General features: G+C 41.0%; 2 protein-coding genes across 8 annotated transcripts in view; one reads left to right on the top strand and one right to left on the bottom strand.

Annotated features, from left to right (window-relative positions):
* Window positions 1-152: 152 nt before the first annotated feature.
* lsm14ab (LSM14A mRNA processing body assembly factor b) lies at window positions 153-15024 on the bottom strand. Of its 2 annotated transcripts, none has more exons than XM_075465097.1 (10): window positions 14694-15024; window positions 13817-13980; window positions 12897-13047; window positions 7594-7788; window positions 6074-6154; window positions 5764-5940; window positions 3541-3697; window positions 3239-3265; window positions 2222-2462; window positions 153-2111 (listed from the first exon to the last, which is right to left on the bottom strand). In XM_075465097.1, the coding sequence occupies exons 1-10, from the start codon at window positions 14815-14817 to the stop codon at window positions 2088-2090; spliced, it is 1341 nt and encodes a 446-aa protein (XP_075321212.1). In that variant the 5' UTR covers window positions 14818-15024; the 3' UTR covers window positions 153-2087. The 2 variants fall into 2 exon arrangements, with proteins under 2 accessions (XP_075321212.1, XP_075321202.1); XM_075465087.1 differs by having other exon boundaries at window positions 153-2114.
* Window positions 15025-15562: 538 nt separating this feature from the next.
* The window catches only part of LOC142379814 (transcription initiation factor TFIID subunit 4), an 88422-nt gene continuing 78884 nt past the window's right edge, over window positions 15563-25100 (top strand). For 4 of the 6 annotated variants that reach the window (XM_075465109.1, XM_075465118.1, XM_075465127.1 and 1 more), the window contains exons 1-2: window positions 15563-16961; window positions 18687-18841. In XM_075465109.1, the coding sequence (XP_075321224.1) occupies window positions 15596-16961; window positions 18687-18841 (1521 nt within the window). In that variant the 5' untranslated portion in view covers window positions 15563-15595. The remainder of the gene's footprint in view (window positions 16962-18686; window positions 18842-25100) is intronic. The other 2 variants (XM_075465136.1, XM_075465145.1) reach the window with 2 other exon arrangements.

Consider the following 25100-nt stretch of genomic DNA (forward strand, 5'->3'; position numbering starts at 1 on the left):
CTTCTGGAAAAAAGTCCAGTTGGCCTTATTCAAGCTCTTACGAGTGACCTGGATGACTGAGAATCTTAATCAACATTTATCATTTAACTAAACGTTAGATGAGACTTAGATCTTATACATACATCTCAGAAAGCAACATTCAGCCAGACATGTAAATTGTACAATTCTTTATTTTTGTAAAAACTCAATTTACTGATATTCTCAAAACAATTCCAGTGACTGGGAGAAATAGCAAATATATGAAAAAAAAGTCAGTTTTTTTAACATTTCGGTAATGTTTCATATTCAATCTTGCTGGTTATTGCGAAAGCCAATATAAAGTGATGGTTTCTTGGGCTATCATGCAATGATCAGCTGTATGTGTGATAATCCATCGAGTCATGTTCTATTGCCCTTTTAATACCAAAGTTACAGAAAAGGATCAACTTTCACCTTGTAGTGCTACAAATACTTCCATCAAAAAGGTAATGTTTAAGTTAAAGGGAGAGCTGTGATTAAATAAAGAAGAAAAAAAAAAAAACATTACCACTCTCAAGGCACTCCCTCAAGTACCAATGCATTGGAGCCTAAATGAAGATGCACCCCCTTGAAAATACTGGCACCACATCCAGTTCCTGTCCCTTTGTTCACAATCAAGTAAAAAAATAAATTCACTCCTGAGAACAATCACACTGACAACAATGCAACAAGAGGAGCCAGAGAGCTACAAGTTATCCGAAATGCTATTTGTATGAACATGCTTTGAGACATCATTTACAATATTTCCCATTTTAAGTAAACGACTCTTGCAACACTGCAAGTGCTTGCTTCTGCAGAGGCAAATGTTGCCTGCAGACAACGCAGAGGGGAAGAAAAAAATAAAAAATACGCCAACGACACAAGACAATTCAAAAGGAAGCCAAGAGAGGAAAAAAAAGCGTTTTCAGAGACGGCTCAGTGTGTTTTGGACACAAAGGTAGATTTAGGAGGTACTGAAATGACTAACATGTATGTTATCTCGACCAAACACATTCTTTTTGGCAAAATAGCGGAGTTTTTTTTTTTTTGTCAAATGTAACTTGTTTCCCTTGAAATTGTAAAGAAAATACAAATGATGGATGTAAAAAAAAAAAAAAGAAAGAAGAAATCCAGAAATTGGACAGCTGTGTAAATGCATTCGGTCCCAAATAAAACCTGGACTCAACAGATACTTGTAAAGCTGAGGCAGTTACCTACATATCATCCAAAGGAACTAGCTTTATTAGTTGCCTGCATTAGAATTATCAGGCAAGCAGAAGTCCAGTCAAAAAACTAAAGAAACAACTCATTTGATGAAGAAAGTTTGCGGTCCGACATGTGACCCAGCAATTCTAAATGTAGAATACTACACGTCTAAGTAGAATTCAGATTGTTTTGGGCAGTGGGGATAAAACGAGCTAGATGTACATTCATTCATTCTTTACAAAATTAGGTTCAGATTTTAGACACTTTCAGCTGGCTTGGATGGTCCAAGCCAATGAAGTAGTGAGATCCAAGTTGGATCTCACTACTTCATTGAAAATTAATGGGTGTTAAAGCAACAACCTTTTAACACCAACTGAATAAACATACTGAACAAATGGCAACCAAACAGCAGAGTAAAATATGGTGCAACAGGCAATGCTGTCAATTCTGGTGCCAAGAATATGTCAAAAAAATGAAGGAAACAGAATGAAGCTTTTGATCACATTGACTGTGATCCACTCACAGTATCCAAGGGCAGACGACTCAATATCAAAGACAACTTTAGTAAGAAATGAATCTGGTGATGCAAAACTACAGAAATACTCAAGAGCATTGTATTTACATGTGATCTTGTCCATCTTGTAACCCTTTAACAAACAAACAAACAAACAAAAAAACTTCTAGGGAAGAAAACAACAAAGTCTCAAAGTGGAGTGAGGGAGCGGGATCGTCGCCCCCCCGAACTCATACTATCCCCCGAGCTGCTGGTGACTGACAGGATGTCTTCATTCTTTCTGTCAAGTGTTGAGACCAAAGAAAAATTGCTGAAGCGGAAAGAATTCATCATGAGTGGTAACGACTCTTTGTGGATCCATCACTGCAGACTATGCAGCCACCTTGTTATCCTTCTGCTGAAACAAGAGAAAAAGTTAAAAGTGGGTTACGAACAGCCACCCGTACTCTTTTACACGCACATCAACATGCTCTGTGATTTGTCTGTGAACTTGATCAGATTTACCCTGTATTCAAAATCAGAGAAATCTCGGTCTCCTCTGCCACCTCTGAACCCGCCCCTGAAACCAGGTGGGGCACCCCGAGGTGGGCCGAAGGAACCTCTGCTGGATGGGCGCCCTCGACCTCCGCGGGGCCCCATGTAGCCTCGGCCACGGTAACCTCCTCGTCCACGATTGTGCCTGAGCGGGATGCCGAATGTCTCTGCATTCATTCGTCTCTCCTCTGCCCAAGTTGGTCTGCGATCCCTTACACACGCATTCAAAAAACACCAATCAGTATCCAGCTGGTTACCAGCTCCATCAGCAGCGACAGAAAGACATAACGGGGAGGCCCCACAGGGTAACGTGGAGGAAAAAAAAAAAAGGTTGTTGAAACAGGGTGCATACAGGTATAAACAAGTTAAATTTAAGACTTTTTAAGACCTTTTAATACCACTTCTAAATGAAATTTAAGACCAAACGTACGATGGAAATACCAAGTATTTCCAAGTAAACACACTGACAGTATGGTCAAATGACGGTTGAGTTTAAGAACATCGACTAAATGTGTGTCATGCGAAAAGATCACAAAAATGTCATCACTGTCCTAAATTAAATGTATTACAATATTTTCAGAACATTTAAGTTCCATAAACAAATGCTTATAAAATCAAGTATATATATATATATATATATATATATATATATATATATATATATATAAATAAAATAAAAAATACTGTTCCTTTAGAGCAAAAAGAAAAATACACAAATATTTAAGACCCATGCAATCTGAATTCAAGACAATTTAATACTTTTTAAGGTCTTATTTTCAGGAAAATTGATTTAAGACTTTTTAAGGACCCGCGGCCACCCTGTGAAATGCGTTTCAATTGTAATCTTTCAGCAGAGACGAGATGGAACTCAAAGGTACATTTAAGAACTAAACCAAATTAACTGGAATATCACCGTGTTACCAAATTTCTAAGTCAGTGTCATGTGTGGCGCCTCGGCAAACAAAACATGAGAAAAAGGTGACTTACCTCGGATATCCGCCATCACCAGTTTTACTTAAAGAGATAAAAAAAAAGGAAAAAAAAGCTTTCAGTATAATTATTAAGTACAATTCACTTTGAAAAAAAAAAAATGAAGGCAACTTTGAGGAGTTGGGAGTGTTTTTAATTCCTTAAATTCATCCTCTGATGTGATGAGCCTTCAAACTAGACTCTTCCCGGATGGAGCAACTATAAAAAGGTGCATGCCGCTCCAACCCCACCCACAGGTAAAGAAAAGAATGGGGGAGAAATACTGCTAAACAATATCAGCTGTGGACGCGTCGCGTTACCTCAAACCATCACAGGACAGGTTATCAAAGAAGGACTTGGTCTTGTCGTAGTAACATGTGTTGATCACAGCCTCCTCCTCCTCAGTGGTCCCCTCAGTGGCCGGATGTTCCGACTCAGCAGTTTCCTCTCCGTTAAGAGCCTTTTCAGGTTTGTCATCTGGTTGGATCGGAAGACATTTTACAGCATTAAACAGAGCAACAACCTGTTGAATCACCTAAAGTATCCGTACAATGTTTTACACTGTCGGGACAATAGAGCTGACCGCCAGTTGTGTTTTGCTCATTTCCCTTTATGACAGGGATCCGTACTACGGAGCAGGATAAGTGCTAAAGTTTTGGAGGGGCACAGGGGAATGTGATCTCGCTAGGAGTTATTAATGGGACTATGTTCTGTAACATAAAACAACATTACTAATGGAAATCAGGAATGAAATTTAATGCAAAAACCACAACTGCGCGACTGTCTTATTTAGAATGAAGTTAATAGGCAGAATAATGTGGCGCATGTACACGCAGCCAGTGACACTAAAGGTGGTTCAACACTTGCTGGGGTGCATCGCCATGGTAACTAATAAAGCAAAGCTTTCCTGCTCTTAAACAGGTTATGTTTGAGATAAGAGAACAACGTGTTAACAACGCTGAATGACAGTGTGTGTAGTGGCTGTCACTTCTCTCTCACAGATTAAAGGCCATCTGAATTCTTTCTTGAGACCTGCTTATAACCTCAGCATACGCTTGAAGAAAACAGATTTTGTAACATTAGAATATTGCGAAGTAAAAGCATTATTTTGTTCAAAATGTTTTGCTTCATCATCGGTCTGTTAAATTGCTTTGTAATCTGCCTGTATGTTCATTTTCTTAGACCTCCCGATTACAAAAAGCTAAAAGAAATGATTGGATTCACTGCTATTAAAAATGGTTCTTTTTCTCTGGATGTCATAGATAATGAATTTATAACCATTTGCAAGTCATCCATAGCCTGGCTGACGCGTCCACAATCTCGATGAGATGGTGGTCTGGGAACTAGGTGTGCATTTTCTCGTATTTGAGGCGTGGTTTACGAATGCCTAGAGCCGTTTATTGGGCGCTACGAATGTCTATCAAATGACGTCAGGTATTTCCCATGCTGCTTTGCGCGCGATTCATAGCCAATTGTATCACTTATACCAGATGACGACAGAAATTCGACGAGGAAGAAGAAAAAAATGGAAAATAAAAGTAAACTTGCGCTCTAAGCTACTTAAATTGACAACAAAATAGGCCTATATGCTATATTCTACATGATTTTTTATGTTGTAGAGTTGTGAATTTGAAGAAATTGAGCAGCCTTGCTTTGTTGTCTACAGTAGTAGATCAACCCTCATCTTACTTTGAAGCTCCAAGCTCCCAGAAGTGACGTCGATGCCGCTTTAGCAGCAGAAAAGCAATCAGGTTTGTGTTGATAATAATAAACTCCTGGACTATGTACAAACTTCCAAATGCATCGTTTTGTGAGTACAGACCATATTTGTACTACTGTAGAAGTTTGGTGTCATGGCATGTGATTTTAGTGTGGTAATTTTGGAGATACTGCCAGGGTCCGTTAGCGCTTGTGCTAAGCTATTCGGGATAACTCAGTAACTCAGCTGATGTTCAGCCAATATCGGAAAAACTTCGGGTGGGCTACTTGGCTGGATGTCACGGTTCAAATGACCCTAGGGTGAATCTACTCCGAAACACTTTCTAAGGCTGCATTGAACGGTAACGTTGTGTCCGCTGTCATGTTGGATTAACACTCTACAAGCTTCGGTGTAGCGCATAGACGTCCTCATCGTCTTGCTGCCCCCCCCCCCCGTTCTGTGATTGGTTCCCAAACTCTGGCAAAAATAAGGGCGGTGGTTTCCAGGCTGACTTTGCAGTGAGAATGAAATCGAGCGCAAAGCAGCATGGGAATTCCCAGGCTAAGTCATCCAGCTGCCTTGTTGGAATTGTTTAAAAAAAAAAAAATAAATAATAAAATAAAATCATTCCTCAATTGCTCAATGCCTTCAGGCTCGCATCTGCAAAAACATGACCAGGACTCTTACATTCCACAAGAATACACCTGCAACTCCTCAAGTTGACTTATGCCCTGATAATATGGCAGTGATGCCTGTTATTTCAGATAACTGACACATTCACACAGTCATCTTTAACAAACTCTAACAAACTACAATCAACTGACAGGTTGATTGTAAGAGGTACCTTTCAGTTTAAGCTTGTTCTGGAGCTCCTTGTCAATCTCATCTTTGTGAAACTGGGCGTTTGCAGTCTCAAAGTCAAAGTCCTCGTCAAACTTCATGGTGCCATCTCTGCGCACATTGACTTTGCCTCTACTGCGGTTTCCTCTTCCACGGCCACGACGGCTGGACTGAATACCGGCTGAGAAATAAGAGCAATGTGAAATCTAGTTAAGTCCCAAAAAACGTACTGTGCAGTCATATAAAAAGACAGTAGTGAGCTTGCTTTTGTATAATGACATTCAAATGGTGAACTAAAGATGCTAATCACTTACCCAGTTGGCGCTTATTGGGATCCCGATTTTCAACGGCACCATGTTCATGATCTGGATGTGATGCTTTCTGAACCTCAGGAGCTGAACAGCAAAAGACATCTGGATGGTTATCAGACATAACACTTCACAGAGTAAAAACAGAGTCATTCTTTTAAAATAAATAAACTAGCATATGAAGTATTTCTATCTACATAAGTATTCTGATCCTTCTTTTCACACTTAGTTATAGCAGCTGTTACAACAATGACAGCCAGTCTTCTTGTGATTGAACCTTGAAGCATGGTACATCTTTTCTTTGGATGCTAAATGAGGGTGGGTGCACAGAATCAGTGCACAGCCATGTTTAAACATCCTCTGCTTGGTTCAGATCCAGGCCTAAGCACCCTGGAATATGGTTTTCACTTAGGCTTGAACTATCGTTCCTTATCCCCAACTCTCCAACATGTAACAAAACAAATGACTGATCACAAGAATCAATCTTTTCAGCTTGCAGTGAACAAACATAAATGAACAGTTACAACATACCAAGTTGTAACATATTTTAAAGCTGTAGTCTGCAAGATTTGTTGTTGTAATACGTAAAGTTCTAATTTTTGGCATTTTAAGAGTTTCCATGATCTATCAGAACGCTTGAAGTTGAAAACGGTGACCTCCGTAGTCGCAAAATGCAAGAAATGCTTATTTTTTAACCGAAAAATAAAAAGTTATTCAACTTCCTGTCCCGCCCCTTCAAAACACATGAGAACTCGTGCACGTCTACGTGCACGCCAGATGCGCCTACACGACTCCTCATTCATCAACTCACCTGTCATTTGCGATCATGGAAGACACAGTAAGTAGACTAGCCCGTAATGAAGTTCAATAGTCTAGATAAATAAGCGTGGGGACGAGCCTACCTTGTATCGCGCGTGCACAATCGGTGATTGACAGGCAGCAGAGCCCAGCTCGTAACCTGATTGGTTACCTTTTACCGGTCCGGTCTGCAATTTTGTAAACAAACCTGCTGGCTTTGGAGGGACGTAGCGGGACATATAGGGGACCTAGAGAACTCATTTTTTTTTGTATTGGGGTATTTAATGTACTACTTTCAGGATCCCCGGACAGTTCCAGGCATTATGCTTGAAAAAGAGTTGCAGACTGCAGCTTTAAGGCAGGAAGTGGATATAACCCTGATGCGTATTTGCTCTATGGCATTTTTTTTTTTAAAGGTTTGCTTCAAATTTTCTTGCAAATGACTTTAGGGATGATATTTTATTGACTCCCAACAAACCCAAAGCTGGGAAGGCCTGAGGATTTTGCCTCCCTCTTTCAGTCATTCATGTGCCCTTTGACAAATTGAACCAACTGTTTAGTACCCTTTTGTGAGGAATGCCTTCCATCTCGCCACCATCATAAAGATCTGAATGGTAGACTGCTTCACTGATGGTCATTCTTCTCTCAGATTCTCCCATCTTCCTAATACTTCGGTCCTCAGCAAGTCATAGATAAAAGTTTATTATAAGCCTCTGTGGTACTGTTACCTTTCTTCTGCTCCAAGAGGTCGGGGGGTTTCTGGCTGGCAGTGGAGGTGCTGGTGGGTTTGGGAGCCGTCACTGCTGTCTGACCCCTCTGTCCTACTGATGCAGGGAGACCCGGGGCAGCTGATGGCGGGGCCTTCACCACCTGCTCCCTTGTGGAAGTTTTTGTCAAAGACTCCAGTGGAGGAGAAGTGCGTCCTGGAAAAAATGTGCAAAGAAGGTTAGAAGCTCTCACTTTTGTACAAATATTGTCTGAGTTGTAGGTCTTCAAGCAAATTATAGGAAGGAAGGAAAGGGTTAATGACGGACATGATATCAATATAGCAAACACCTTTAGATTGTAGATTTTTCTTTCTTGTACTACTGGTAACGATCAACCAACAAATAATTTCGTGACAAAAACAGAGATGACATCCATATATTTGTTGGAAAAGAGAAGAGGAAAAAAAAAAAAAACAACAACAACAAAAAGAAAATGCTGTTAAATACCATCTCCTCACCAGAACTGATTAATAAACCTGTTCATCAGAAACATGTGTAACTGTATTCATCAGTCCTGGTGCCAAATGTAAAGGGATGCAGGTGTGCATAGAGAAACTGAAAAGGTGGCATACAGCTGTGTGTAATTCATATGAGCAGGATTCAAACATTGCTCAAAATCTGACTGCCCATAAAGCCTTTTTGAGAGGTGTTTACTTGTTTATGCCATTATTACAGAGAGCTTATACAGCTCAGGGCAGGGAGTGTAAAACACATCCCTTTATTTACAAATTCTACAGACGGCTTTCACTCAATCTATTAAATTCACACGTCTAAAATTGGGAGTATGCGTGTCTAATAGGGCCCTATGGAGTTCAGACAGCCTTTTCAATCCCTGTGATGACAGGTAACAGAAAACTGGTCAAACTGGTGAGAAATAAAAAAGGTTCAATTAAATCTACCAATCTATTGAATATAGTGTGTCAACCCCGAAACGCACCAGTATCACCTGTTGTCTCCACGAGATTAGCCCTGCTCAATATCAGATCACTAGCCAACAAATCCCTCGTAGTAAATGACATGATCATGACCTATAATCTAGACTTTTTATTTCTTAGTGAAACATGGCTGACTGAATGAAGCTGTGATATCATTCTCAATGAGGCCGCACCAACAAATTTCAGTTTTATCAATAAGTGCCGCCATTCTTTCAGTGCAAAGAAATTTTACCTGGTGATTTTAGCTCTTTTGAATATCTCTGTTATCTCTGTAAAGGGGATCCAAAATTTATCTTCCTAATCATTTATAGACCACCAAGATACCCAGGAACTTTCTTTGATGAGTTTGCTGAACCGCTGTCAGTTATCTGCACTGACTATAACTTTTTTTTTTATCATAACAGGATTTTAACATTCACATGGACACTAATGCCAAATAACTCTGCTCTCTACTTGACACTTTTGGCCTCCTTCAACATGTAAATGGACCCACACATACTTGAGGCCCCACACTGGATCTGGTTATCTCTAAAGGTGGCGCTCTCTAATCATTTCTGTGTGTTCTCTGACTTACAGTTAACTCCAAACAGTCAGTTAACCCGTGTGTCTGTTAGAAAAAGGTACATAAATGAGAATACCAGTGCTAAGTTTATGGAAGTTATAGCTATGTCATCAACTGCGAATGCAGAAACAGTTGATGAACTCTTAGATAACTTTAACTTGAAAATCTCAAATGTCATGGACACTGTTGCACCTGTTAAAAATAAGATGATCTTGAGCAGAAAGCGAACACCATGGAGGAACACTATGATGATAAAGGCCTTGAAAACAGAATGCAGGAAAGCAGAGCGTAAATGGCGAAAAACTAAACTTCAAATTCACCATGACCTCTACAAACAAAGTCTTTGTAATTTTAACCACGGGTTACTCCGGGCTAGACATCAACACTTATCTGAAATGATTAATAAGAACATCAACAACACGCGTGCTCTGTTTGCTATTGTTAATAAGCTGACTACCCCCCCAAAACAGATACTTTCAGAACTCTGTTCCACAGAAAAATGCAATGAATTTGCTTCCTCTTTCAATGAAAAAAATCAAATCTATAAGGCTAAATATCAACATAAATCAGCAAAATAATAAAATGACGCTATCCTTAAAACCACCTAGGAATCAATCAACTATGTCAGAATTCAATACAGTTGACCAAAAAACCATAGAAGAAACAGTCCAGCATCTTAAACTATCGACATCCTGTCTTGACACAATGCCATCTGACTTCTTTAAAACTATTGTAAGCTCTGTCCAAACAGATTTGCAGCAAATAATAAACTGCTCACTTCAATCAGGCACGTTTTCTAAACCCTTAAAAGTAGCTGCCATCAAGCCAAAAAAAAAAAACAAAACAGCTGCCATCAAGCCTAAGAAAGAGAACATTGGATGCTTCCATTTTAACCAACTACAGACCCATCTCAAATCTTCCTTTTATAGCCAAGATTGTTGAGAAAGTGGTTTTTAATCAACTCAGTAACTTCTTGAACTCCAGTGGACTCCTTGACAAATTTCAGTCAGGCTTCCAACCTCACCACAGTACAGAATCGGCTCTTATTAAAGTGTTAAATGACATAAGGTTGAACACTGACTCAGGCAAGGTGTCAGTTCTGGTCTTGTTGGATCTCAGTGCTGCATTTGACACTGTGGATCACAGTATACTGCTGAACAGGTTGGAAACCTGGGCAGGACTCAGCGGGACAGTCCTAGAATGGTTCAGGTCCTACTTGGAGGAGCGGAGTTATTTTGTGACTATTGGAAGTAATCGATCTGATCGAGTGGCTATGTCATGTGGAGTTCCTCAGGGTTCAGTTCTTGGACCCCTTCTGTTCACTCTATACATGCTGCCTCTGGGTCAAATTCTGAAGAACTCTAAAGTCAACTACCACAGCTATGCAGATGACACACAGATATATCTCGCAGTGTCTCCAGATGACTGCAGTCCTATTGACCCTTCCCACCCACGTGACCTTCGTAAAAGCGGCGGCCATTTTGGACATGTAGTGGACTGCAGTTTGAATGCAATACGAGAAAACGAAAATAAAATGCAGAAAACACCTTCATTGTCCAGCGACGTAGGGCATTTACAGGGTGAGCAGAGGGAGAGGTATTTAGAAAAGTTGAGATTAGCTGGCGTAGAGAATGACGTTTACCCGCTTCCATCAGGATTGTTCACTGACGTTCAGAAGTTCACGGCGTCTCATCATTACCCGACTTCACCCCTCATGATCTGTACCAGTATGTGATTAACAATCCATCGCCATACACAGGTAGTGATCTGAAAGCGTTTAAAAGTTTGGATGCCTACAAGTACTTTGTGTCAGGCTGGGTCACATGCCTACATCAGTGGATCGTGTCCAAAATGGCGCTTACTTTTGCGCTGACGTCACACGGGATGGGTCAATAGGGTCATCGTGCGACTGCTTAGAGCAAGTCAAAAAGTGGATGAACCAAAATTTCCTTCAGTTAAATCAAGAAAAAACTGAGGTCATTGTGTTTGGCAACAAAGAGAAGAGGTTTGCTGTCAGTAAACACCTTAAGTCACTGTCTCTAGAACAGAGTTCGCGTTAACCGACAATTGTCCGTCATTGACGGATTTTTTTTGAGCTATGACGGAAAAATTTGAAGGCCGTCCGTCATTTTGACGGATTTGACCATTACCAATAATAAAAAAAATAACAATAAAACACACAATTGAAATCATAGGCAAGTTATGACTTTTTTCTTACTCTACATAAGTTTCATTGCCGTCACCAACTTTCAATCTGAGCCGCAGCTTTGGTGTTCAGTGGGCCGATACATTGTAGTCAGCTGCGCGAGGGTGTTCTGATAGCCGCCCGTCTGTAACTTTGACAGATGATGAATCATAAGTAGCCTACCGGTAACCTCACACCCGACCTGGTGGTGGCGAGCTCGTGCATATTAATTAGCAATTTATTAGCGATTGATTAGCTGTCATCACGTTCAGAGGCTCTTGCCGGCTTCTTATCGTTTCATTGGGAGACATGTTTTCAGACTTCAGAGCTTTGGCTGAAGTGGCGCTGGTCATTCCAGTCTCCAGCGTCGCAGCCTTCAGAATAAAATTAAAACCTCAATGAGAAGTCGTCTGTCGGAGGCAAGGACGCAAAATTTAATGACAATCGCCTCGGCAGCAGTCTCAATTGATGCGTTCGATTACACACAAGCAAGCTCCCTATTCAAATCAATGCGGGCCAGAAGGAAGGTTTGAGCTACAACAGGTCAATTGCAGATTTCCACTGCAACCATTCTAAGTGGACTGTTCATATTTCACTTCAATTGTTCTAAGTGGACTGTTCGTATTTTCACTACAATTTTCTTCGTTCGACTACGTTATAAAATAACATGTTCATATGCCCAACAGCCGCAATGTTTTTAGCAGCGAAAAAAACGAGTTCACAAGTGACCGAACGTCAATCTCTGAAGAAATGCATAAATAAAAAAAATATTAGATAATACACACTTGTTCTGTGAATTATTTTTTAAATGAAAATAAGTCAATAAAACACGAGTTATTATAAGCATTAGGATATAGCCTGTATATTAGCCTACCATTTAAAAGCCTGTATATTACCATTTAAAATAAAATGACGGATAAAAAATGGACAATGACGGAATTTTTACGACCCTGTCCGTCAAAATGACGGACAGTGAAAAAGTCTAGCGCAACCACTGCTCTAGAAACCAAAGACCAAGTCCAGAACCTTGGTGTCCTGATAGACTCAGACCTGACCTTCCACAATCATATCAAATCAGTCACCAAATCAGCCTTTTATCAACTTAAGAACATATCCAGAATTAAGGGTTCCATGTCCCAAACAGATCAGGAGAAGCTGATTCATGCTTTCATCTCCAGCAGACTCGACTACTGTAACGGTCTTCTTTTAAATCCAGGTTAAAAACATTTCTCTTTCGGTGTGCTTATGGTTGAGTTTATATTTTTCTTTTCCCCCTCTTCTTTGATTGCTTTTAACTGTGTCTTTAAATTGCTTGTTTTTATGCTGCTTTATGGTGTTATTTTAAATCATCTTTATGTAAAGCACATTGAGTTGCCTGTGGTATGAAATGCGCTATATAAATAAAGATGCCTTGCCTTAATAACTTAAAATGAGAAAATTATACAGTGAACAACTTAATATCCTGATGTGTGTCAACAATGACAAATATTGCTGAGTGGGACAAATAGCCATCTTCATGGCTTTCATTTGTGCAACATCCAAGTCTATTTATTGTATGGATTAACTAAGGACAGCTCTTTACCTCCTGCTCCGGCAGATCCAAACTGCTGAGCTCCAATGGGTGCAACACCAAACTGACTGTACGGTGGAACAGCGGCCCTGTTGAATGGTGCATACGGCCCAGGAGGCTGGAATGATGGCCCTACAGAAGCACTGGAGGGTCCAATTGATGACTAGAAAAACAACAGAAAACTTCAACATTTTTTTCTGGCTCTTTATTAGTTCAGAAATCACACACACAAGACACATATGAGCAAGTGTAAAATTAATTTTACACCTATGTCTATGGTAACTGCAATTAATGTGATAATGTACTATGTACTGAATCTGTTCCTTAAACATTTGTGTTCACACCGACCACTTCTTTGTTTGTATTGATACATAAAAGCACAGGTGTTACTAACTACTTCTGTCAGGATTCAGTTTAGGTGAGCCCCTATCATGGCTCTGGAGCCATAATTAATATAATGGGATACATCTGTGCCAATGCAAGTCCAAATGTGTGTCATGAAAAGGTGGTGAAAGGATTCTTTCCATACAACTGAGATTCCTCCTAACAGAGAAAAGAAACCATTCCGTAATGATTGGGATACCCACATGACTACACATTTGATCTTGTTTGCAAATCTTTTTAAAAATCTAGAGCAGTGACCATATCTGGAAAAGGTCATGTGCTTGTATAGAAATGTGGCCTTTTTACAGCAGACTGTTTGGCTTGTCATTGCTGGTAACACACAGGTGTTGCTAATAACCTCAAGGATGACTATCCTAATGAAGGCATGCTAGTATAATGTGGGGGGGCAATCCTTAAAGACACTACCTTAACACAAACTAACCTCACAAGCATTTACAATGACTTTTATAGCACATAAATAGAAAACATGACCAACTGCCACGCACTTGTCTTTGTAAACCAGTAGAATACAAATAACATTAACTTACTTGAACTATTGCAGGGTCCTGAGGCAGAGAGCTAGTGGCTTTGGGTGGCTCACAAACCGTAAGGTCTTTTATATCGCTTCCCCGGAAGATGATGTACTCAAATACCTCCTCCCGAGGTGGAATAGGCCTGTCAGTGGGACGGTCCTCAGTACCAAAAGAGCGAACTGTTTGGAAAAAAAGTCACAAGATAATTAAAAGTGCTTTTTCCCCTCCTTGAAATTTTTTAATTAGAATATATTAGATCAACACCTCAATAAAAGATCCTTGCGATATGGACAGACAGTAATAACACCCAACAAAATGCAATGACTTTCAATCAATCAGAGAAAAAGGACAATATGCGAGTCAGAAAGAGCCTAAAAGTTAAATTTGTATTCATTCATCCAGGACCACAGCGTCTATAGTGGGCCAACATCTGTCCCAAATTTCACCCAATGCTAATTTGTAAAACAAGCAATTACTTTTTAAAACAAACTGACACGCAAGAAACCAAATCAGTCGGACTAAAACTGAGTTTATCTTTGAAAATAATTAAAACCAGTTTAGGTTCTCACATAAACTTGAATACTACTAAAATAGCCAAAAAAAAATAAAAAAAATAATGCAATTGCAGCTTCATTAAATTACATATTGTAGTAACAACGCGTGAACCTAATATTAAATGCCTGTTTGCGGTTGCAATTTATCCTGAGCTCAATAACAACGTAAACAAAGGACAGAGTGCGTACCACAACATCATTTAGCTACAAGGAGGCTAACTAAAAGCGAGCTAACACAACCAAATGCGCTGAAAACAATCTCCCCTCTTCGTTGCTAATACTTATAATGTCAAAACCCATATTAGAAGTATAATCCACCTTTTAGTAACTCAACTTACCTTTAGCAAGAGCTACTGTCGAATTTTCAGTATCAATGGTGTACAAAATTCCTTCATAGCGGATTTCGGCCTTAGAGATAAGGCTAATTTTGCTGCCAATGTACGGCGTCCCTCCTCCACTCATGTTTGCCCACTGATTTTACTAGCACACTTAATTCCACGGAATACGTTCTCTGTCAAACGAGAGGCCAAATGTTCAGTTTACAGAGGTGTTGTTTCAAAGCTACATAAGTAAGTAAGCTACACTCTGGACCACATTCGCCTGTAATTTCTACCACGACATGGCCGTTTTCATTCCCCTTCCTCTGCCGCTAAGGATGCTGGGAGGAAGACTGTAGTTTTTTTTCCACTCCTGTAACGGTCGGTCATGAATGAAACGGGATGATTTCACCAAACATTTTGGTTTTGTTAATACGAATAATAAACGTACAGTCTTGAATAATGTTATTTTGAAGGGAGAAATTTAAGAAATGTTGTCAGTATGAGGAAAATGTAAAAAAAAGGTTTGAAATTCAGGTCTTCTATTGTATCGCGATATTATGCATTGCTACGTTCCATCCACCCTCCCCCATATTGCCAAATATATTTCAGATGTTGGAAAAAATATATAGGCTATATGTATACATGTATGGAACACTGACTTCCTGTTATTTCTTAAATAATGTAAGACCCTTTAAACAAACTAAATGTACATTGTATGCAATTGCACGATAATAACACTACAAGAGTTCTTCACCAAACTTCATTCATTTAGCCGTGAAGTAAAAACATGCTAGATAAAACTAAGATGACCCCCCCCCCCCACTCCCCCTCATGTAATGACGTCAGATTCATTCCCACAATGCCTAGTAACACGCAGGCGCATTGTAAAAAAAATAAAAGACAGTTATCAGTGATCAGAGATGGCGGGCGCCTCCGACCCCCTGGAAGATATGCTCTTTTCAGAGGTGGATGAAAAAGCTGTTAGCGACCTAGTGGGCTCATTGGAGTCACAGCTTGCTGGGCAAAGCAACCCAGTGGGGAAAACAGACGAAAACGGAGGCGCTGGCACTGTGGCCCCTGCTAACCATCACTTAGGAAAAACGCTACCAGCTCCAGTGAGCACCACAACACTAGAACAACAACAACAAGGACGGCGTAATAAACCTGATATGCGCCAGGAGATCAACTCTAAAGACGTTAGCCCGGATAAAACTGTCACGTCTCCTTCACTAGGTTGCAGTCCTTCTTTTGGCGAGCCTTCCACCACTTCGGTTGCCTGTGTGAACGCCACTAGCAGCGGTTCGCAATCACATGGAGCATCCATCACAACACTGACCGCATCTGGTGTGTCAACTTTGGCATCTCCGCAAGACAGCATCAGCACCGCATCCAGCCGGAGTTTTAAGGTTAGCCCGGGCTCAGGTGAGACGCCGGCGGAGGCAAGCCCACCGAGAAAACGAATAACGACCCCAAGGAGGAGCGCTTCGGTTCGGATAAAGAGTTTTAACGGCGCAGCTGTAACGACAAGGAGGAACAGCAACACAGCGGTGGCCGAAAACGTCAGCTCTGTGGCTTCCAATGCAACAACACTAAACTCTACTCAAACGGTCACATCCTCTATCAACACTTCGACTTTTACTCTGTCAAATGCCAGCCTGCCTGTAGGTCAGTCGGCTATTGCTCTCGACCGGGGCACTCCTACCATTGCTTTGCAGAGACTCCCCAATCACATTGTAGCCAGTATAGCCCAAAACGGGAACGGGACCAGTGTTTCGGCCCTGGTCCAACAGAGCGCCCGTGTTGGACCCGCTAGCTCTGCAGGTTCCCAGGGAGATCTCAGCAAAACGGTCACCGATACTGGGGCTTCCAAAATCGACGATTGTCAGTCCAAAATTGTTATGTCAAGCCAGTGTAGTAGTGTCAGTTCTGTAATAAACACTGTATCCTCATCTTCCCCTGTTGTCACACCAGCAACAACCACAGCATCAGCTGCAACGACCACTACAGTAACCCAGCCTCTGAGCTCCACTACAACTGCTCCGTGTGTGACAGGGATGGCAACTACTTCTGCATGTGGAACTGTTCAGACTACATCAGTGACAGCCACCATTGCTGTGGTCAGGCCCACAGCTCCCTCTCCAACACCTGCTGTGGTCACCTCTGCACAGTCTCAACCCCGTTCTGGACTTACAACTCCTCAAAGGATCGTAGCCCCCCAGCTGATTGTCAGACCACCTCAACCGCAGACGACCATTCAGCTGCCCCCTGGGTTTACCATCCCACCGGGTAAGGTTTGCAAGAGGGCGAGGAGAGCAGTGAGGAGGTGCTATAAATACCTGCACTGTAGTAATGCTGTCTACGGTCCTTGAGTTTGTTTATTTGTATTGTATACATCTGCTTCTCATCTACCATGTTGATCTTTTATCTCTGTATTGTCTGTTTTGAGGTACGAAATACAGTTTGTGATATGTTTTTATTCACGGAAGCCACGCTGTCAGTGCTTTAAGTTTTAGCCTGAATGGGCCGGCTGCGCAGAACAGCATGTTGAATTTACACAAAGCATCAACGACAGCACTCTGATATAACATTTGATGAAAGGATTTTGCCAAATGAAATACAGATGTATTTTCGATTTACTTTGCTGATGCTCTAGTCTTTGACTTTAGTCTGTGATCAAATGAGATATTTTGCTCTCAGCAATCTAAAGGGGACATGCTGTCACATAGGTTAAGACGTGTGTGGACAATTTTGACTACAGAGTGTATTCATACATTTAGTATCAGCAACAATAGAAAAAAAACAATGCACATATGGAAAACCTGGAGTCTCAGTAATGCAGATAGTCTGCATTACCTTTCCGTGTAGTTCTCCAAGTAAACTTTGGGATCCCCTGGATGTTTTGAGAAATTCTGATGGGCAAAGAGTGCTCTGTGGTGCTTAAAGTAGATCCGAACATCTTGTCAAAAATATTGGGGGTAGATTGAAAAGAAGGACCTTAATAGATTGGGGGAATTAATGACCTTAACTATTTTAGTATTCCAAGAACTGGATCAAAGGCTCTGCCACCACACCTGCTTTATTTAGATTTTTGTCCTTTCTGGTAGCCAAAATCAAGTGTCAGACCTTCACCTATTTTCTGGTTAGAAAATTATAGCTCAGTCAGTATAGAGCATCATTTTTGTAGCCCTGATGTCACATGAAACTAGTTGTAACCTCCATGAAAGATACTGTATAAAAAAAGAGCAGGTAATAACAGTGGACAGTGGTCAGAATGGTTATATGTACTGCTGCTCTGAGTCATCTGACCTCAGAATTAACAGTTCAGTCTGATAGTATGATCAGAAAAGGCTTCTAAACTTTCTGTTGAACTTGTGTCTTTTTCACTCCATGGAAATTCTGAAACGATAAACAATTGTTGAATAAAATATTTGATCTTGACCTGACATGGGTGACTTCACAAGTCACAAGTGTGGTATTATGATAAATGTAGACTTGAGTTCATAATGAAGGCTTCAGTCAAGTTCCTGATTTGTAGAGCTTTTCTTGAAATGTTAATTTTCCAACATATCCTTGTAAATCCGGGTTTAAATTAGTACAGTGATACACCTAAAGTCATTGGGGGAAAAGTAAGGAAATTGTTCTTTTTTTAAAAATAGATTAACAGGAAGACAAGTGTCTTACAGATACACCTCAAGAAAGGTATCTTTTTTAGTCATTTATTCATCAAAAATATAAGGTATAGAATTTATTTTGGCGCAAAAGGTAGAGCAACTTGGAAACTTGTCACAATAATCCTCCAAAGACAGAAATGCGACTATCCCCCTGGAGCAGACATGGCCACCGCAAGAAGAAACACCTTTATAACAGGAGGAGGCGTCCATTCGAGGACGACATCAGAGGAAAAAAAAGATAGCCTGGTTTGAATGTCATAATGTGGTTTTAATATCACAAACAAGCTATCGTGACAGTGATGGTATGGTGTATTTGATGACTCTTCCTGTTGTTCTTTAGGGATGGTGTTGGTACGTACGGAGTTAGGCCAGTTGGTAATGGTTCCTCAGCAGGCATTGGCTCAAGCTCAAGCTCAAGCTCAGGCCCAGAACAACATCTCTCCACGACCTGCTACCCCCACCACAGGGACATCCTTCCGAGTGACAACTCCACAGGTGAGACTGATACACAAAAGCCATGGTTTACAGCAAGTTAAGAACAAGAAGAGGAGAGGTGTGCCATTATATGTTGTATGAAGGTCGACCTTCATGGCATTGGTTGTTTTGGTGGATACGAGCTGTGTCTCTGTCATGGTTTCGTTTTACGTTCCAATTAAGCACCATCATTTCACACAAATGGTTTGAAACATTCCTCTGCACAGATTTAATCCTAACCTGGATTAAAATCCCATGCGGGTAAAAACAAACATCTAAAGTATGTCCCTCTTTTGTCTTTCACGTGCAAGTTTTCAACTTTTCTTATATTCCATCTCTCATTCTCATTTACAAATAGGAGAAACAAGAGGGTAAAGGACAGTTGTTGTTGTTGAAGATTACACTTAAAGGAAGGGGAAGGACATGCCTTATAGTTCCATGGCGTTGCATTTTTCAGTAATTTTGTTCGAGTGCTCAGAGAAAAAGTAATCCTGATGGGATATGAAAAGTTGAGCTCATAGCGACAGGTAAATGAGGAGTGTTGTCCTGACACCCTTTGGGGTTTCATTCTACGTCTGTGGAGCCAGAGCAGAGAAGAGCCCCCGGTAACCATATTCTTCTGTGACTGATGGGACAACTAAATGTCCCATTATGTAGGTATTCAGAAGCATTTCTCTTTTTTGCCCTGTGGGCCAGCACCAAAGTTTTGAGGGAGTGGAAGCCTGTCTAGTGAACAGAGAAAATGAATGTTGTGGAAAAACCTGAGGGTTAAAAACCAGGTAATGGCAGCATTTTGGATTAGATGTATAAGTGGGATGTAACGCACATTCGCTCAGCTAGGACGGAGCCGCTGTTGTCGAAGAGATGACGACTACCTGGGATGCTTCCCTGGTGAGGAGATGGTGATTATTCCTGATCATGTAAAGAAGGAATTGACAAGAAGTGGCTACAGTGACAGTGTTTCCTGAAAATGTCATTTTGTCATCCAGGGTCACTCTCAGGTTTCTTACCGTCCAAGATAATATCACCATGGTGATGATGGAGTGTCACTGAGGGGAAACAGAATAGTTGAACCCCTTTGTTTGCTGTTGATCTTTAGGTGACATCTTCTATGCGATAGTCAGCCATAGTGTCACATAGAGTGATCATAAAGACTATTATATGAAGCAAGGCAACCTGTGCATTTAAAAAAGCTGTAAAACTGGAGGCTTGGGGCCTCATTTATAAAACAGTGTACATAATCCATACTTTGAAGTGTACGTGTACATAAAAAAAAAGGCTTATAAAACAGTTATAAAACTGGGCACATCTGGGCACATAGTGTTATCACAGTGGTTTTATGTTTACAGCAGTCAGACAGATTGTTTAGCACTTTTCCAAAATAATCGCGATAGTCAGTAGAATCTCCCAGCCTGATATATCATTTGAAAGAGTGACTGTGATTGTTGCGCTCACTTCATTTAAGCTTTATAAAATGTATATAGGAAATTCATAATCGTACTGGAGGATTTATGCACAGTTGCAGAAAACCTAACACTCTGTTAAGTCATTCTTTAAATCTAAGCCATCGAGTTTGATGGTGAATGATGATTCAATCAGCCCGTCTTGTTGTTGTGGTTGAGTCGGAAAAGACTTTTGCTTGATATTGTGGACAGACTTTCTTGAACCTTGGCACCTGCCGCATCCCGACCTGAACCTGTATTTCAACAGATTCGGTTACAAACCTGAGACAGCGCTTCTATCTTTTACTACTGAGCATTAAAGATGCTTGTGGAATAGTTATGGCTGACGAGCTGAAGCACAAGTAACACAGCTGGTTTGTTTGTCATGAAGTGGCTCTGTGACAAGAAGCTCATTCATTTTCCACAACCTGGCTTCAGTTTTCCACCTCACCATCTGTGTCTGTTTCCCCTGCCCTCACAATGGGCCTCATGCAAGAACACTTTTGTATTTTTATTCTAGATTTCTCTCACTTTTTTCGTACGAAGGTCTCGTACACGTCAGACTCAACAAACGCTCTTAACTTCGGAAAAAGTGTGTAAACGACCTGCGTAAATGATGAATCCCACCTGTGCGTATGTAAGCGCATGTGCACGAGGATAGGAAATTTGCATACTCTACACCCAAAATTATACCATATTAGGAGCTGTGCTTCCTCTCTCCTGTGCCAGGAAGTGTTGAGTGTTGAGTCATGAGAATGGCATCAAGGCGCATAAAGAACAACTTTTAGGGCTCTGAGATTGAAGTTCTTTTTTCAGAGATCCAAAAAGGAAAATCTCAAATTTTTAGCAGTGTCAACAGTGGAATTACAGGACCTGCTAAAGCGAAGAAATGGGAAGCAATTACGAGTGCTGTTAATTCCGTGTCACCTGTAGTTCGTAATGTCACAGAAATAAAGAAGAAATGGTTTTGATATGAAAATGGCTTTAAAAATGCACTCAATGGGGCGGTCTGTGGCGTAGTGGGTACAGCAGCCGCCCCATGTACAGAGGCCATAGTCCTCGCTGCAGCTGGCCCCGGTTCGAATCCAGCATCGGACGTCCCTTTGCTGTGTGTTATTCCCCCTCTCTCTGTTTCCTGTCTCTCTTAACTGTACTATATAATAAAGGCATAAAAAGCCCCCCCCCCAAAAAAATGCGCTCAATGACTACAACTAAAGATTAAGATCAGATTGATAGTCATGCATACACATGAAATTTGTCCTCAACTTTTAACCCATCCAGTTTGGCACCTGTTGACACACACATGCACATGCACAGGGTCACACACTCAGAGACAGATGCCAACCTGGACCGGTGGGCAGTCATTCAAAGCGAATGGGGGTACGGTGCCTCGCTCAAAGGCACCTCGGCCATGACAAGGAGGTGGAAAGCCAGTCAGTTCCACCAATCTTTTTGAGTGGTGAGAGTGGGAAATGAACCTTAAACCTTCCAGTTATTGGACGACCGACTCTAACCACTGAGCCACGGCCGCCCAATCAGCTGTGCAATCAGTTGTTTGCCTCATCATGATGGCACTTTGATGGGGCGGTTAAAGACATGGTTGGTAATCCTGTTCAGAAACACATTTTGTAATACTGGGTGAAATGGTCCGTCTATCCTGAGAGAAATCTATACAAGATGTATTTAGAAAAAGGGACGAAAATAATCAGACCTCTGTGGCAGCTGCAGGACTGAGAAAAAGCTGACCAATCCAAGATCAGCGGGACGCTGATCTCGGATTGGAGCGCCTACAAAAAACCAATCAGATGCCTCTGCTTTCTGCCTACGCCCCCCTCTGTCGGCTCCCTGCTCCGTGTGCTCACGCGGTTCTACCGGCTTTGGATGAAGCACTGACGGAATGGGGAGGGGGGGGTGGAGCTTAGAGGAGGGGACACTTTCGAATATTGCTAGCTCTCTTGCTAGCTCTCTAGGATTACCTACCATAGCTTTAATGATGGGGGTCTTCTGGCACCACACCTTCTGATCTGCCTGGGCTGGTTCAGGTAGTGGGAGACCCTCGTTCATGGCAATATTGTGCAAAACGCAGCGTGCCCCGCTATATCGGGACACACTCACCTGGCCTTCAGCTCACCAATAGTGCGCTCCAGAACAGCACGGGTTCTTTGATACGTATATGTGTATGTTGCTGGGTGGAATCGGGTTTGATCGGCGTGTTTCTCTCTGGAGTTGTGGCTCTAGCAAGCTGCATATTTGCAGCAGCACAGTCCATGGCAATCTAAATCACGATGTCAGCCATTCGCCTGTCTAAGCAAAGATATCTACACGCTCTCTTCCAAGAGCCTGACGCGCTAGGCTAAGGCATCCAAAAGTAGAAAGTCAGCCGCTGGTTATTCGTCCCATTGACCTTCTTATATACAGAGTCAAATTAACCTTCAGTTAGTGCATAATTTAAGTCATTATCATCATTATGGTGTATAATGTATATATTTATTTATGTTTGCTTCGAAGTAATTAACTCATTGGCTGCCAGCCATTTTCATTTCAGAGAGACCATACTGCCAAGTGTTTTACAGTATTTTGACTGATTTTCCAAGATCCACAGAAAAGTGTGTCTTATGACTATGTACACACCAAAATTACCAAACGAAAGAGTAGACTCTCTTCTTTTATCAGGAAAAAAAAGTTTGTTTCTACCGTTTTCAGTCCTTTAGTAATGGACAGTAGAACATAGGTTGGTTTCACCAAAAACAGCTGTTTGACCAAAAAAAACGGAGAAAACGAGCTTCTTTTTTTTGTGCAAAGTGGCACTGCTGCTACCTTGCGGGTAATTTTGCCAGTATATTCTCTGTTTAGTGTTTACAAGCCTAAGATTTAGTGACAAACTCCGCTAGATTGTCCCCCAGCCCGCTCCGTTAAAAAACGCAATTGACGTCTATAGACGTCTTTGGCAGTCAGCGTTTTTTTTTTCAAATTGACGTTTATAGACGTCAATGGCACCGAAAGAGTTAAATATACAATCAATCAGTCAAGCAAACTTGATTCGAATAACAGCGGACTATTTTACGAAACTCCTACCACTGGTCTGGATCACTCGTAAATTCTGTTAGTACCTGAAAGAAAACTCTCTTGAATTACTTGTACGCACGACTTAAGAACAAATCTGTGCGTACGAACGGTTGTTTCATGAGGCCCAATGTGTGTACATGTAAGTAGTGTTGGCCTCTCTTGACTCCTCACTGCCCCTCAGGTTAAAGCCACACTATTACTGATGTATAGCCCCAAGGAATTATCATGCAGCCCTGTGATGGACTGGCAACCTGTCCAGGGTGCACTCTAACTCTGGGATAGGCTTCTGCTTTCCCAAGACCTTAAATTGGATGGAACTGTTATCGAAAATGAATGAATAGATAGAATTATCATGCAACAGTGAAATGATCTAATTGCATACAAGCGCTTTGGTGCAGGCTTACAAAATCCGTAACATGCCAACATCTATGAAGTTTTACAAAGACCAAGTTTAGATTTTCCATTTGTCCAGATGTCGCTGCAAGAATTTAAGATGCATCCAAGAATAAATGTCAAAAAGATGACTCAGAACAGGATACCTGGCTCAGGCCACAGGTTGGCAGCAAGCAAAGGTCTCATTGTCCCCCAGGGAGGTGGGCTCAGTAATATTATTTTTTTGCATCTTCTTACTCCACCCATTAGCACTTCAAGGCGCCTCTAATCAAGGGAACTGGTGGATGTTTTCATGATCTCTTCATGGATTATTGAAATACTGTACTATTGGAGTTTTTTTTCCAGAGAAACAGAAAATTATTGCAGAGATATAGCCGGACCAGGGACAGTTCCTGGTGCTGAATTTAGGCATAAAAGACTCACTACATTAGATGAACCAGAAAAGCCAGTTTCATTGTTAATCCCTAATGTACTTGTACAGTACCAATGAAATGTTTATTAGCTTCAAAAAAGCTTGAAGGAATACTCCTGACATTGCAGTTGACAAAGAAAATAAACCTTGTATTGACCCGAAATTGTTAGTTTCATGTCGATGATGTTATTCTATTCCAGGAAAGTGGAACAATAATAATTACATTTTTATGAGCAATTTTATGCACCTAGTTTGAATAGAAGAAGCAGCAGTTCCTGGGTCTTGAAAGCAACATTTGGCCACTTATTAGAAACTCTTTAGTCTGTTCAGCTTTGCATAATCTCCGTCAGTGTTAATGCCACAGCTGATGACCTTTGTGAAAACTAATCTGACTGATTAAATTTGAGAAACTTTGATCTCATTACACTTGGGTTCACACCATTGATGTCTGGGGTGCACCACCTGATTAAATGCACGGCGTAGTTGTAGTTCCTAATTGGGGTATGATTAATATCTTAAACTGTGTAATTATAACAAATTAATATTCTTGATTATTTTATCCATAGATCAAACTGAGATTAATAGGTGAATTAACGTTTCAAAGCTCCTTAATGACTCCATGGAGTCCTCTCATCAAAATTTAACGAGCCACTGAATCATTAATTGGAATCTGCGTATTATCACCTGTGGATCGCCTAGTCATTGGAAAACTTATGCTTATGCTGGTGGGTGCACACCTTCGGAACTTAATTACTTTCAATAATTAGGTTACTGTTGTAGTTCCTCACAGTTTTTCTGTAAATCAAATAACGACAGCCGGAGTGACGCTGACACTACAGTGACAAGAGAGTACCTGCAAGGTGTGCACAGCCAAATAAAGTCTAAACCTCTACCAATGTTTTAGTTATCAATCTTATGACATAAAAATTGTCCATCTCGGACTGGTCAAGTCTGGACTAGATTAGAT

Source organism: Odontesthes bonariensis, chromosome 1 (assembly GCF_027942865.1).
Source record: "Odontesthes bonariensis isolate fOdoBon6 chromosome 1, fOdoBon6.hap1, whole genome shotgun sequence".
In the NCBI taxonomy this organism is placed as follows: domain Eukaryota; kingdom Metazoa; phylum Chordata; class Actinopteri; order Atheriniformes; family Atherinopsidae; genus Odontesthes; species Odontesthes bonariensis.

Excerpts from the sequence above, each read along its gene's own strand:
- lsm14ab (XM_075465087.1), bottom strand. The coding sequence starts at position 14,817 with ATGAGTGGAGGAGGGACGCCGTACATTGGCAGCAAAATTAGCCTTATC. Across the intron at positions 13,981-14,693 it reads GACAGTAGCTCTTGCTAAAG|TTCGCTCTTTTGGTACTGAG; the intron begins GTAAGTTGAGTT and ends TTTTCCAAACAG. Across the intron at positions 13,048-13,816 it reads AGGACCCTGCAATAGTTCAA|TCATCAATTGGACCCTCCAG; the intron begins GTAAGTTAATGT and ends TTGTTTTTCTAG.